The sequence below is a fragment of the Helicoverpa zea genome, chromosome 4 (assembly GCF_022581195.2).
Source record: "Helicoverpa zea isolate HzStark_Cry1AcR chromosome 4, ilHelZeax1.1, whole genome shotgun sequence".
In the NCBI taxonomy this organism is placed as follows: domain Eukaryota; kingdom Metazoa; phylum Arthropoda; class Insecta; order Lepidoptera; family Noctuidae; genus Helicoverpa; species Helicoverpa zea.
In genome coordinates this window covers 9,960,212-9,976,366 of record NC_061455.1, presented here as the reverse complement: position 1 = coordinate 9,976,366, position 16,155 = coordinate 9,960,212, and the positions used below count along the sequence as shown (strand labels likewise).

General features: G+C 35.7%; 1 protein-coding gene across 2 annotated transcripts in view; it reads right to left on the bottom strand.

The window, feature by feature from the left end:
* Positions 1-16,155, bottom strand: part of LOC124629910 — a 103,314-nt gene that overhangs the window by 68,559 nt on the left and 18,600 nt on the right. For both annotated transcript variants that reach the window (XM_047163572.1, XM_047163573.1), the window contains exon 2: positions 2,549-2,686. In XM_047163572.1, the coding sequence (XP_047019528.1) occupies positions 2,549-2,609 (61 nt within the window). In that variant the 5' untranslated portion in view covers positions 2,610-2,686. The remainder of the gene's footprint in view (positions 1-2,548; positions 2,687-16,155) is intronic.

Here is a 16,155-nt window from a genome sequence, read left to right as displayed (position 1 = left end):
CAGTAATATTCCATTTTCCATTCTATATGTACCCGTCACACTGAGCATGTAATCTCAGCAGTGTACTCATAGTCTACAACAATTTGTACATATGTGTGTGTTTGTCTATATCGAGCATAATAAGGCTTCGCTTATACCAAGAAACTTATGAAAACTCTCCTCTTTGTATTACTTCAATAAAATTATATTTTCATTATAATCCATGTTGTTAACCCCCGACGCAAAAACGACGGGGTGTTATAAGTTTGACGTGTCTGTGTGTGTGTGTGTGTGTGTGTGTGTGTGTGTGTGTGTGTATGTGGCATCGTAGCTCCCAAACGGATGATCCGATTGTAATGCGGTTTTTTTTGTTTGAAAGGAATGTCATTCGGGAGTGTTCTTAGCTATGTTTGGTGGAAATCGGTTCAGGTCTTCAAGGTCATCAGCTCGTTTGATAGGTGTGATAGGAATGTTACACGCTCAGTTACTTGCAAGCATATGTGGGATCTGAAATTTGAAACACTAATGTCTTCTGGAACCACTGAGCTGGTCTGCTGTTAGGGCACGAAGATAGGAGACGTAACCCTGAACTGCCTTTTAGTAAACGCATCGAGTTTGGGCTCGTTGAATTTGTCTTGACGAGTCCTCTTCATGTTTCTAATTGACGAGAACCTGATGCTGGAAATGGGATGTGACGGATGAAACCCTGGAATGCCGGAATGAAACGGATAAACCGATTTATATTTTTGCTGAAAATCTAGTATGACCAAAGGTTAGTCTTTATTGTTTCTCAATCTGTGCAATTCTCCCAGAGCCAGTTTGTCATGAGGATTGTTAAACAGCTTCCTTTGGCCGAGATCAAATTAAATGAAAGAAGGAAAAATTAAGGAGCTCCTTCAAAAAGCGTGAAATAAAATTAAATTATAAATTTAAAAAAACCCCCGACCCAAAAAACTACGCAATTAAACCCTATAAAAAGCAAAAAATAACTTTAAACACTACGTAAGTACCAACTAAAGCATGTCAGACTAAACTAAATTTTGACGTGTCGGGGGACCGCTTTTTACCTTTAAAAATACTTACATAAACCAAATGATACCTACCTAATTACAACATTCGTATAAAAAAACACGTATGTAAACACAATTACATACAAAGTTATAAGTAGTATATATAATGTAGTAGTATATAATTACTTCTAACGTTAGGCTAATAAATTAGAGCGGTCCCCCGACACGACAACATTTAGTTTAGTCTGACATGCTTTAGTTGGTACTTACGTAGTGTTTAAAGTTATTTTTTGCTTTTTATAGGGTTTAATTGCGTAGTTTTTTGGGTCGGGGGTTTTTTTAAATTTATAATTTAATTTTATTTTCTTCTTGTTTTGGTATTTCACGAAAACGATTTCATAAAAGATTTTAAGTCATATCCTTGTGTGTACTTACGTTCTCGTATTACGGTATTACATCATAGTTTGTACATATATTAAACAAGGAAAACAATTTATTAAAGAGAAGAAAAGGCCTTACGCCCTTGTCCCTTCAAATTAATACAAAACAACTACTTACCTGCTACCTTCATTTGTGTGTTGAATGAATCGAAAGCCTTAAGGAACTTGCTTAGAAAATTAGCTGCAGCGGAATCAACGTAGAAAGCGATCAGTGCGCGCTATTAGGTAAACTAATTTGTGTATATTTACATACTGTTACTCGGTAGCGTGACTATCTAGCTACGTGCCCTCTAGTAAGTAGGAGGCTATTTAATTAAGTAGGTACACTACTCCTCCCACTAAAATTTAACTTGCTGTTTGAATATTCAATGAGCTGCAAATGTCAGGCTGTCTGTCATCAGCCATTAGTTCCCGGTTAGACATCCAACAATTGAAAACTTGTCAGTTATATAAATCATAAAATTAATTGGAAAACATCACGTACATTTCCCAAAAGATTTCTGAATAGATATTTAGCTGTGCATAATGTGGTTGTCAATTGTTTTGACCTGCAAAACCAATCACTGGATAACCATAATGCCTAGTATTGTAAACTTGGAGCAGCCGAACTTTCGAGCTTGCTCCCAACTATTGTTATAGAAGGGTGACAACAGGAGCTGACTGTTTAATCTGCTCTACGAGACAAAGGGGGTTATAAAGCTTAGCGCAGCTATGATTGATAGGATAGCTGTTTGTAAATATGTTTGTATTTGAATTATTTGTGGCTACAGGATGTAATAAAAATTGCAAAAAAAAAACAATATGAATATGACGAATGGAGTACGTAAAATATAACCAAAAAATAAAGTATTAGACACATCAGAAATTGCAAAGAATGCTGTATAATTTTTATATCTACTTTAAATTAAATTATTTCTATTATAAAACACTTTATGTCAAAATAGGACATGCTGCTTGAAAACTACAGTTACAGAAAGCTTTAGCTTCTTTTAATATTCAATAATAATATTTCAATACTTAGTAAAATAAAATTTTAGATTTTTTCATAACCTTTAGTCACGCAGCTATAAAACATCAAAGTACACCTCATAACCCAACAAACAGCTTAAACAAACTGACCTCTAGCCAGCAGCATCGCCACATACAGCAGCAAGCTAAGGTGCGCGCGCGCCGATGTCATGGTGCGGCCGTCTACGTCACTGCAGCGAACAGTCGCGAGCGCAGCCGGCGCCACCCACCGCCATCATTGTATGCATCCTGGAAATAGAAGTGGGGGTTAATTGATGTAGGACTTTTTTTTCGGCGGTATAATACCACCTGTAATGAATATGATTTTTTTTACTAAGATGTGTACCTATATACTTTCAAAAAAATAAAAAATTATAAGCAGTTAATCCATAGATTCAAAAGTAATTTAGCTTTTTTTTATTCTATTGCAATTTTGTTTCTTCTTGAAACTATTGAAAAGTTCCTGATTCAATTACATTGCCGTCAGGATTGGTGACCTAGTAGATCACCATCTAATATTGGACATGGATAATACTAATTATAGGCTCTGTTATTTCTATTCTTCGGTTTAGTTTTTTCATCGAATTAAAACACTTATCCCAATATACCCAGGGATTATACTCTATTTCAAATCTATGATGAACCCTTTCATACTTATTTCTATTTTGAAACTCATCAACCCTTCGGCACTCGCACTATTTCTAAAAGGCCAAAAACGTTGTTTATTTTTTGTCTGTTTAAACGTAACCCAGTTCCTACCTTCATTGGCTATGCGGTTTGATTCCTGTGCACGGTAATATAGCTTTCATGGCTATCCAATGACTACGCTACAAAAAGTGTTATAATTTTGAAAAAAGAAGTGTGTACCCGATTTTTTTAAAGTGTGTACCCGTGTTTTTTTTAACAAAACAAAAAATATATATTGAAAATCTATTTAAAACAACAGTGTGTCAACAAAAAGGTAGTTTTTTTTTGCTAATGCTCTGTGCTTATTTTAGAGCTAAATCAGTGTGAAAGTTTGAACAAAAATAAAACGCGCTAAAACGTTACTTCTGGCGTAGCACTGCTGGTCCGGTTTTAAATAACTTTAAATAGTTACTTCCTTCTATAATTAGATCGCAACAAAAATGTAGGATATGTTTTGTAGCAATTATACGTATTTATTCATATTAAAGCAAAAACAAATTAGCTATATGCTTAGCTTCCCATATAGGGCATGTTAAATGATTACTGTCCAGTGCCCATGTAGGGCATTATATTTTGTGCTCATAAGATACACGGTGTACAAAACACCAATCAATTCCAGACTGTAGTAGTATAAACTTAGCATTTACCTATTCAGATTATTATACAGATTCGCCTTAATAACTTGATACCCCGTCAAATAGATAACATCCGTACCACTTCATTCATTTTATTTCCTGCGTTTAGTAACATTTCTATGGCGGATATGCCTTTTCCACTAACCATAGCTACAGGTCACGATCAGAGGGTATGTTATGACCTTCAGCGGAGTTATTAAGGGGTAACAAGTTCACCCATGAAATATCGCCAAAAATATTAGGGGGCGTACCCCCTATTAGACATATTACACATGCAACAACAATCCCTTGAATTCTCAGGAAAGGGGAGATAGATAAACTTAATACGTAAATAAAACTCGTGCTACGTAAAATAGTCATTGATAGTTTAAACAGCACTAATTAGAATGCTATTTTTACCTCTAACTAATAGGAACTAAGCGTAACAAAAGGTTACAAATAAACTAATTATTTGAGGTTTACACCACCCCCACGATTATTAGGACAAAGCTCGGAAAAACCCCAACCTGTTTATTTACCATTTACTGCGATTAGCCGAGCATCCATTTTAGACGGCTATAAGGCCTACAAACAACCTCATTTGGACGTCAGCCACGTCAACGTCCTCACAATTTTACGAATTTGTGGGAAATATTTAATGAAAAACACAATATTAGGGAGCCAAAACGTATTTCAGTACTAATTTAACGATTCCCGGAGTTTCCTTGAAATCACATTATTACGTCAAATCTCAGACTTAGGCGATTATCACACTGCCCCGCATGATGCAGCGTAGTGCGTGGATGCGTTTTTTTCCGTTGTATGGAAATATCTCCGTTTGTATGGAAAACACGCATAGTCCAACACACTGAAAATGCATCCACGCGCGTTCATGCGGATCACGCACATACATGCGGAGAAACACGCACCCCCGCGCGTAGGTGCGGGGCGAGACGCAAGGTATGGCACACTGAATCCCGCAATGCCGCGCGTGATTTTGAATGGGCGTGACGTGTATATTTGAAAATGGAACTCGCTGTGCGTGAATTTACAAAACGCACCTACGCGCGTGAGTGCGTGAAAAACCCGCACGATGATGCAGATCTGCACTCCCGCAGGAACGCGCGTAGGTGCGTCGACACGCAAGATGCAGCGTGATGCGGGGCAGTGTGAAGATCACCTTAGTGGTGTAACAAAGGCTTGGTTCTCATGATAAATACTTTAATATGTCTTTGAATACTTCATTTGGTGAGAATTTGCAACGTTATAAATAGTATTAATTAATGTTAATGTTTATCAAAAAAAGTTTACCTTTTTTACCTAATGCTTTGTCAACAAAACAATATACCTACGTACAATCTTTACATATAATAAATCTGTAGAAAAGTAATTTTTGTACATTGAAGACAAAAAAAATAGCCAGCATTTTTAAGGATAACTAACAGAACCCATTTCCATCATTTTTGCCATTTTTGTCTGTTTGTCTGTTTGTTCGTTCGCGATTCACGTAAAATCTACGAATTCAATGCAGACAATGCTTATATACAAAAATTCTACGTAACTTGGGGTATTACTTAGTTTTTGTTTCATCGAAATCGATTCACTCTATCAAAAGATATGATTAATTTTGTGAATTCAAGATGTAAAATATTACGACACGCAATCTGTTTGTCAAAACTGAGCATTTGAATGTTGTACTTATATTAGTTGATCGGCCTATTATTAATCTTTACACAGAAAATCACACCTTTATAAGTAACTTCGGAAGAAAAAAAAATATGAAAATTTTGTTTAGCCAAGGTTAAAGTAGCTCCATCTGTGGTACCTAAATAAAATACATAAAATTTGTCAAAGGAGCGAGGTGGTAAATGACAATTAATTACCATACATTCTTTATAAAGGATTATTATTTCAACAGATGGAGTTGTGTATTTTCCGTAATTCACCATATTTTAACACGTAGTGTAATTTTTCGATAGACATTTCAATAGTGTTTGTCAGTTTGCCGTGCCACATCAAAATTCAACTATAATTATTACCTTGATGAAAAGAAAATTAATAGTTCTCAGCCAAATTTAAAACGGTGCCATCTAAATTATTTTTTGAACATTATGTCAAAAATGATGACTTTAGTGTAACAATTAATTATCATTTAAACTTACAGATGGAGTTCATATCAGAATTTTTTCATAAACATAGTTTAGCTTATCTTCCACTAATGTGGTGGCCTTAAAACAAATTACTTTGAGTGAGTAGTATTAAGTAGACCTTAATTATTTTTTCTGATGCAAAATGTGTAAACTTAATCCTAGAAGAAATGAGGATCTATCTCTCGCAAGCGCTGCTAAGCGTGAGGTAGGTAATGTGGGATTCTGTAGCTTTAAAAACAAGCCCAGATACAAAGTGCAGATAAGAAATGGGAGCTTTCTCTATTTAATACCATACACACGTAAAATGCTTTATGCGTCTGAAAACGTACAAATTACGCGCCGCATACCAGAGACATGCTTACTTTCAACTTCTGATCGCAAATACACTGTTCACGATTACGAACAGTCTCAGTAAGACCCGAGCCAAGTCTAAAAAAACACCTTTTATATAAAACTACGTTTGATGTCATTCAATCACAAAGACAGAATTGTTCTCTGTTGCAAATCCTATCCACCTGTATCCTATCCTAATTCAGCATGCATTGCAGGTGTACATTTCACAAAAACCAATGGTATCCTATTCGAGAAGTCAAAAGAGTCGGCCTGCCAACGTCAGCTTCTGCGCTAAGCAAGTGTCCTTAATAGTACCATCAGAATTACATTCATCGTTGAATGAGGTGAACAAATTTTCAGAAACCACAATAACAGTAGGAGCCAAAGCGTATTATCGCTTCATAGAGCTCTGATTGGCCCCAGGTGACCAAGTCAGGTCTGATTTGTTCGTTCATCAGATCTTTGAAAGTGTTTCGGTGGATACTTACTGTCGTCCTATTTACGTGTGACACAAAATATGGTATATAAACGTCCTCCGCAAGAGCGAAATTTTCCCGGTGTGCGGTAGTGACGCACATTATACAACACTTATGTTTCTTTTGATTTGCTGGCTCCACCAAGAAATGACAAATTGCGAGCGTACATTTTGAAAATCTTGGCAAAACTGCAGGTTTCAAGTACGAACACATGAAGTGGACTCTCACAGATACGTACATTTTGCGTATTCGTGCGTAACTAATGCAAACATTTCGGTGGAGTCCCGGCTTAGGCCACCACATTAGGCGTGCGCGATCCTCGGGCGTGTGAGTAGTGCGGGTGCCGCGCGTGCGTCGCGAGCGCGCTGCGTGAGCGTCGCGTTTTGCTGCCCTGCGGTATTTGCAGCGCGCTCGCGGCGCGCACGCGCCGCTCTCCTTGACGTTTAACTGCTAAAGGCGTTTAGCAGGCGGCGGGGATAGCGGGCGAAGGGGTAAGAACGCAACTCGAGCGCCGCGTGCTCGCCGCGAGCGCGTCGCTTGCACTCTTCACACATGCCGCAGGGCAGCAAAACGCGACGTTCACGCAGCGCGCTCGCGACGCCCGCGCTACTCACACGCCCGAGGATCGCGCACGCCTAATGTGAGGTCAGCCTTACCATAGTGAGTAAGTGCACAGAAAATCCCCGTCATACAAGTGTTTCTCCACAGTAGTGAAACTATCCTACCCTATGCGCCTGCTGATGATGATGACTCATTTTATCATCCATCCAGCTATTCCCCAACTATGTTGGTGTTGGCTTCCAGTCACCGAATCTGTTTGAGTACCAATATTTTGCTTGGAGCGACTACCTATCTACCTATCTTCAATCCAGTCAACTACACAAGACGATATCCATGGTAAGACTGACAGACTTTCTGGCTTCTGATTAGTCGCAGCAGCTGCAGAAAATGTACAAATGACAGCTTTGTCAGACTCAAAGCATATAGACATAGATTATAGCTGTTTCCTGTGAAAATTACTTACGCACCATACGTAATAATTTTCCAAATTGGCTGACTAGATCCAGAGATATTCACAACGTCACAAACTTTACTTCGTTTAGATAAATGGTCACATCCACAACACAATCTTGATCAATGAATCTATGCGACTGCTAAGTGCTAATCCTAATTATACTGTCACGTGAAAGAATGCATCTAGGGGATAAGTAGTATTTTGACTATTCTATATTGCCCACGCAGACGAAGTTGCGGGCAGCAGCTAGTATAAAGTAAAATATTACATACATCGGCGTATACATAGGTAACAATGGTGACATTACAAAAATAGCGATTTGAGTGGGTTACAGATTTTACAGCACAAGTAAACCTATCTATTTCTGATTCCTTTCACAATTTACGTTAAGTTTTTTTTTTTTCAAATTGTAATTTATTATATTTTGTTTCAGTGTCCATTAAAGATATTATAGATAGCAATAATTGATTCTTCCGTAACAACAGATGCAAATATCCTAAAATATTCCATAAAATTTCAAATAAGCATTAAACTCAGTTACGACAAAGCTCAACCCTAAAATTAAGACTTAACCTGTAATAATGAGGTAAAAATCGGAAGATCCCCCTAACCAGCTGTTTTACGGGCGAAGTTAAATGAAATGTTCGGGTGCAGGCCAATTAAGGGTTTTTTTGAAACATTAATCAAGTGTTGGTAGGGGGAGCATTTTTACGTCGGCCGGGACGGGCGATAGCCGCGTGACGGATGATCGGCGTCCGCGGGGTCGCGGGGCGGGATGCATTCATCACCCAAGGATTTGGCCACTTACAAACTTGGCTACTTAACTATACTTCTCAACGTTTACTCAGTCATTTTAAGATAGCAATAGCAATTTTTGAAAATTTTTAGCTTAATTTTCAATTCACTCAAAAATATTTTCGTAATGTTGAGTTGTTATTGATGTCAGTTGTTTGTTCGTTATTAAACTTGTTATAATTCTCAGCGATATCAATAAAAATCGCTTCCGTTAGCATTGGAGTAAACTCGCTTAATAAACTTAATTGATTGTGAGTCAGTGGGTTTGCGCTAATGATGAACGGATTATAATCCGATACTGTTATTCTGTAACTCCCAATAAATAACCGTAACATTAATAAATCCCCGATAATATCTCCCTCATCGAAGTTATTGAAGATCGTTCAAGAAAGTCCACTCTGAGTCGGCAAAAAGTTTGCAGTGCTCCATCGTGAACTTTTAGCAACTCAATGCGAACGAACAATCTTTGAGGGTGACAAATTTTTCCTCAATTTTTCAATGTACAGTCGGAGTTCGCTCTCAGCTATTTAATTACTCTCGAGTCAATGTGCCGGAAAGTTTTACAGTTTGGAACGATTCCTTTTTTGGTTTACGTCGGAAGAGATGCATAGCAAATGTAAAAATGTTAATGCGAGCTCCCGTTTGTAATCTACGAGCGACTCGGTACGATTAACGAGGGGTTTCAATTAACTCGCTATTTATGAACATACAAAGACATTTTTTGCTAGAACTAATGTTTGGATGGTAAATATTTTGGAGGCAACCTTAACGAACACTGTATTTTAACGAGATTAGGGAAATAATTGGAATTGAAGTGTTAATCTATTCGAAGAGGGTCATGTTTTGAAGTAATTTAAAACCGACTGTATTCTGTTTACAGTCAAAACATGTGAATGAGAGAGTGGAGCATGTTAAACGCTATGTATATTAAGTACATATGTAATAATGAACTTGGTGTCTATATAGCGGCATTAATAGAGTGAGCCTATTGCCATTACACAGAAGTAATTTAAACTCGGTGAGTTCTCAGAATTTCCTGAACGTACTTATGGATTTAGGTACATGCTGGAATCAAAGCGACACACGGGGTAGAAATTGAACTGATGTCACCGACTAAAATGGACCTAAGTCTATTACGGCTGTGTGTAGGTTGATTTAAACGTAAAATGTAGTCATAGCCGGCCATTTCCAAGCGGGTCATTTACAAATTCGTCAGAAAGCATTTTTAATTACAAAAACACTGCCTGACGTATTTTCGCAATCAAATACTCGCATTTTAAGCTTATAAATCAATATTGTTATGCTTCCATTTATATAAAAAATGTCTCGTCTCTTTTGAAACAATTTGTACCTATTATTTCAAAAATGCTTCAAATTGTTGAAAAGAGATTTTTTTTATATTTAAATGTGAGGTAAAATATATTTTTTGTTTTAAATCTTTATTTATAAAAAAATGATTTTATAAATTAGCAGCTGTTCGCACATTCTCTTGACTATGACGCATCATAGTTTTCTAATAGAACAGTCATAGGATTTTGATCACTTCCCTGCCCAGTGAGTCACGAATTAACATTTGTACAGCAATAGTTAACCTATATTAAAAGACTTAATATTTTGTCTTCCATCATTGAATTTTGAAATTAGCTTCATATACATTTCAATCTCTAACCGATAACCACAGGTGGATCTTTTATTGCAATCCGCAACAACAAGATAATAAACCAAAGAAGATAGGTGCACTTATTTACAAAACATTGCCAACTATTTATTAGTGATAGAGCCATTTTAATTAATCATAAGTAAAATATACCGTAAGTTGGGTGTTTGTTTCCGCAGTATATCGGTTTCGCCAAGTTTATTTGGCAAGGAAACTGTTGCTATGAAACTTCAATGGCGGAAACTGTATATTAAGGCAGCTGCAAATATAATAGTTTACTGCTATCGGGTGCAAGTTCAACAGAGGGGCCCGTGGCTTATACCGTGATGATTGTATAGGTCAATCTATGGTTATTGAAGTCAGTATATAATATATGGATAAGAGAATTGTGACTGTGAAATAGGTAAGGTATATGGCATTGTGGGTCTCTCTCTCAATTTTATAGTTTAACCCGTTGTATTCCGGAGTGCAGATATGCGCGAGACACAATTGATTTTCTATTGTTTTATAATTAGCGTAATATTGGTGTCATAAAATTGATATGAATGTAAATAATATGAGTACAGCATTCGTTACAAGTCTTTGAATGTATACATATCTATTTACTAATGCTATCATTAATGTCTAATTCTACCAATTGTGAAAATAATAGGAGTATTTAGAACTGGCCATACCTACATAGACAAGGCCATTTTGTATTGCACACTTGAGTAGACTTAAACTTTAATACATAACTATTTAGAGACTCTAGACAACACAATTAAAATTTTGAATTGTTAAAACAATAGCTCAGTTATTAAATTCTTAGAAACCATTTTAATATTTTACAAGATTTTTTTAATAGCATGACATTGAATGAAATCGTATTACTTTGTACTTAACCTTAGCTTTTATTTTGAGATATTAATTTTGTGGTTAACATTTAAAAAATAAACTAATTGAGTATTTCAATCGTGTTTCGAATATTTGAAATCGCTGTAACTGAATTCAACAAGTCCGTTCCAGGAACCGTACCTATTAATTTTGCTGCGTATTGTTTTAATAGATTCCTGATATTTCTCTCAACTGTATTTATTTACTGCTGGTGGATAGCTGGGGTTGTGGAAACTCCTTTCCGCAGATGGATAAAAAATGTGATAATATTATGTTTGCTTCCTCCTAAAGGTTAGGCAGTAGTGGGTGTTATGATCACTAACACACAAATTATACAACAGTGCTATTTAGTAGCTAAACATTAAACTTAGTAGGCGTATAATTAGTCTACTATTTATGTTTACTTACACGGTATATTTGGTAGTATATGAGACTAATGGTTATAAAATAAAGTAAAAACCATGAAACACTCATGAACATTAGTATGCTGGAAGCCTGAAAATCAGAATTAGAATAATATTATTCATAAGCGTAAGGTGCTCTTCTTTTTTGAGCCAGTGCAGTATGTCTTCTTTCATACTCTTCTACCTGACGTCATCTCACATGCAGGTAACATTATTTCCAGCCATTTTAATCTTTCACACAATCCATCCATCGTATTTCAACAAACATTTAAATCTAAGCATGAGTTTAAACAAAAACGAATAATGAGAACACTTTCGGGTGGTCTTCAAAAGAAATCTGCGCACGAACATACATACGCGTTAAAAATAAATAATAATAGCATAGGCGTGCGCGCGCGCAGTTAACGTGTCGTTGCGGTCACTGAAGTAAACATGGCATCCGTATGACTTCCGACGATATCAGATACAACGGGTAAATAACCTGGATTATTAGGACAAGTGTCCTGAAAAAATTTTACGTACATATTCTTCATACTATAATACACGTTTAAGCGTCTATAAGTTCGCGATAAACTTAGTTTCACTATTAGATAGTGGTTCATGAGAAAGGTTTTGATATATTTATGTAATGTATATAATTTTCGAGAACATCCGGGTGGGATGGCTAACTAAATATAAGTATAGAGCCTAAAGAAGTCAAAAAGCTTTATTTATAATGTTAGGTAGTTTATACACTAAAAATATACTGTAATTCCTATGCCTATGAGAAAGCATATGACGATTTACTACTAATACTCAGGTGATATTAGAATTTATTATTTCAAATAAATTCTAATATCACCTGAGGTTCCTTAAATGTCAGATGAATTACTTTCAAACTTAAATTATAAGTACCTATTAATCTCTACAGGCCAACTTTAGTGATTAATTACTGCAAAAATTGTTAGCGTTCCAAAAATTATATTCATTTTCATGTATAAATAAACGCATTCGCTTAGGATAAAAGTATTTCAATTTATAATCGTTAAAGTATGAATGAGCTTTTAATTAAAATGTCGGTTTTAATGAAAAAAAAAAAATATTTTCATGTAATTTTTAAAGCTGTGGTAAAAATTGAGTAAGTCACTTATTTTGCTGTTAGCAAATAAATTGTATTGAATAGGTTGTCTCATAATCACATACTTATTTGTTTCAAGAGCCTTACAATAATTAGAATTTACTCAACCGGGAAACTCAGCGTATGATTAAAGCTTCTGTAATTCAATTCAACATATCGGCATATTATCAATCTGGCATATTATATAGTTACACGTAGGCACCAATTATAAATGCCTTACCTCATTATGCATGGTTAATCCCTAACAGGGTAACAGGGTAAAAATGTGATACCAAATAATTTATGACCATCATAAGAAAATTCAAAAATGGCGACGGTGCCTTTTTAAATATACTTAATTTATTTTCTACATATTATTTAAATCATTTAAAGCTACGGGGCCAAAGAAAGAAGAGAGTAAGTCGTAAGTCGTGGTGGCCTAGTGGGCAAAGAACCAACCTCTCGAGTATGAGGGCGCGGGTTCGATTCCAGGTCAGGCAAGTACCAATGCAACTTTTCTAAGTTTGTATGTACTTTCTAAGTATATCTTAGACACCAATGACTGTGTTTCGGATGGCACGTTAAACTGTAGGTCCCGGCTGTCATTGAACATCCTTGGCAGTCGTTACGGGTAGTCAGAAGCCAGTAAGTCTGACACCAGTCTAACCTAGGGGTATTGGGTTGCCCGGGTAACTGGGTTGAGGAGGTCAGATAGGCAGTCGCTTCTTGTAAAGCACTGGTACTCAGCTGAATCCGGTTAGACTGGAAGCCGACCCCAACATAGTTTGGGAAAAAGGCTCGGAGGATGATGGGGCCAAAGAAAGAAGAGACACACAAACAACCCACAGCGGTCACGCGTTTTTTGAGCCAATAAACTACCAAATCAGTTTTATCTAGTAGCCACATCAACTTTTACATAATAATCCGTCCATTAAAATCATGACCTGCCTATAAAATTCACGCAAAAACTAATTGCCATCATACCACTATTTTTTAGCTAAAAAAATTTTTGAATCCTCAAATCAGTTATAGGTGCTAATGCTTGTTAATTCTAAATCTGGCCGTTCATTCATAAACTCTATGCAATGAACTAGCAACAGCAATGTTTATAGCTATTGCCAATTTACTAAATGGGGGATTTTGTTGTCAAAATGTTAGCGCGATCAAATAAGTAACGACAACACGAATTTATGTTCAGCAGGGCTCATTACTCATCGGCCAGTCAAGCTTTTAATTTATTATCTATCTTTACACGCACGACAGAATGTACCATGATTGTTTTGACGTGGACGAATATTGTAATTTCTAATTTTGTTATTAAAATTATGTATCAACTTCAGTTTTATTCAACCTGTATTTTGATTTACAGAAACATTGTTTAACAGTATTCCGTTTACCTACCTAATTTAAAAGCACTGTTAATAAAACATGTCGCAACTAACTTGAAGCTTTTCTTTAGAAAGTATGTAGGTCAACTTGGGTCATTGTATGCAATTTTTCCTACTTATGATTTGTGGTGACCATTCAACACTGAATGTTCTTCATTCTACGTGATCCCATGACATTTGGGGTCAGCGGAATATGTTTTTTCTCCCATTCCTCTCTGTCAACCGTCATTCTATCATTCACTCCCCCTTTGCGCAATCCCCTGTCAGTTTCTGATTGCTTTTTAAACTTCGAACATTCATATTTGAATAGACAATGTTGTTTTAAAAAAAGAATCTATAACATAATCTATCAAAAAATCTCATGTAGAGGTATATAAAACCCAAGGAAGTTACTAACTTATAGGACAAACTATGGGCCAGGCCACAACAGTGCGTTGCGGCGTCGCATCGCAAAAACAACATTGCACAGCTATGCGATTAATATGATATGCGTCGTTGATTTTTGCGATGCGACGCCGCAACGCACTGTTGTGGCCTGGCCCTAAGTAGTAACACCACGCTTTGTTCATACGCGTTGGCTGTGAAAGGTACGCAAATGGCAACAAAGCAACTGCAGCGTAATCCATTCTCCTGTTTGACTCTTATAAATCGCTCACGACTTAAAGAAAGATGCCATTTTTATTTCACACTCATGCGAAATCAATATTGTTTTCGAATTTTCTTTGGTTATTGATTCCCAGATGTTACATAATACATTAGTTTCGTACAGGAGTTCGTCTGGTTTCACACGAGTAATAGGATAAAAATTAGAAGCCAAGTTAAATAAGACAAGACTAACTTACTGATGTTCATTATATGAATACTGTTTTATAAATAAGTTACTTATAGAGATTTGCTGAATAATTTTCGGTATCCTTGATATTTCTTTAGATAAAAAGGCAATCAATTAGTTGATCATTTGGATGAAATTAATTTGTTTTCGGATGATAAAACCTACGTAAATATGATATTAATAACCGAGTAGTAGAATTTGGCAACCTAACAAAATCATGATTTGTCTAAGGATTTGTTCCTTCCTTATCAAACTAATAAATTCAGAGACATGCCCAGACTTGAAAAGCCTAATGATGTTGAAATATTGAGTATTGAAGCAAAATGTATTAAGTATAGATGAATCCAAAAATAACTAATCTATTTGAGGTACGTAGAGGAATTGTGACACTGGGTATTTCCATCAACCTGTGATTTTCTTTATTATTGTAACTAAACCTTTTTTTATAAAAAATATTATAGTTATTTTTTATTCACTACTTAAATACAGTTATTAATCACATTTTCTTGAATTAAGTACTCGCTGTTTTCAGTGGTTTTCACCCGGGTTCGCGGATAAAACATAGCCTATAACAGTAGAGAATTTTTAAAACAGCTTCAGTAGATCCATAGATTACCTAACTACACCCAAAAACCTTATAAACTGTACCTTTTTACTATATCCGTATATAGGAGTGTAATTAAAAGTAAAAGGGTATTCTTTTGTGTGGAATTTAAAGCTAAACACAAGACAATGTTCAGTTCAATATAAAATGATGCGTTAAAATTTATATCATAGATATATTCTATGATATAAATTTGAGGTATTTATATCATAGAATTTGAGGTATTGAATTCAAACGATGTGAATTGATGTAAACAACAAAACATCTGTTACCTATGCAACAGGATAATTAATTACCTATGTTCGACACACGTTATTATTAATAGATTAATTATTATAATTTAATATCAATTGTTACCTTGCCAAACCGCGGACGTAATTAGGAAAATTTAATAATATTAATTCATAGGTAATCAAGCTTCTTCTGGCGGTTACAGAAACTGTACTTAAGATCAATACCTAATACAAAATCACATAATATGCTTTTAAATGTTTAGTCACTTTTCTTAATGAAATTTTTTAGACTAGATTTTACCACTCTATGTAGACAGTTCCGTTTACCGATGAAAGCTATATAACTTTTTGGACACCATATTTCTATACGACATCAATACTTATAATTATAGAGCTTTATGTTGATCATATTGATAGTAACAAGCAGCCTAAAAAACTAAATCTATTACACCTATACAATTCAGTTACTCTTTTCTATTACCTATACGTGCTCCCAAAACCTATAGGCAGGTAAATGCATTTTCCAATTTACATGTACACAGCACAAGTTATATGCCCAAT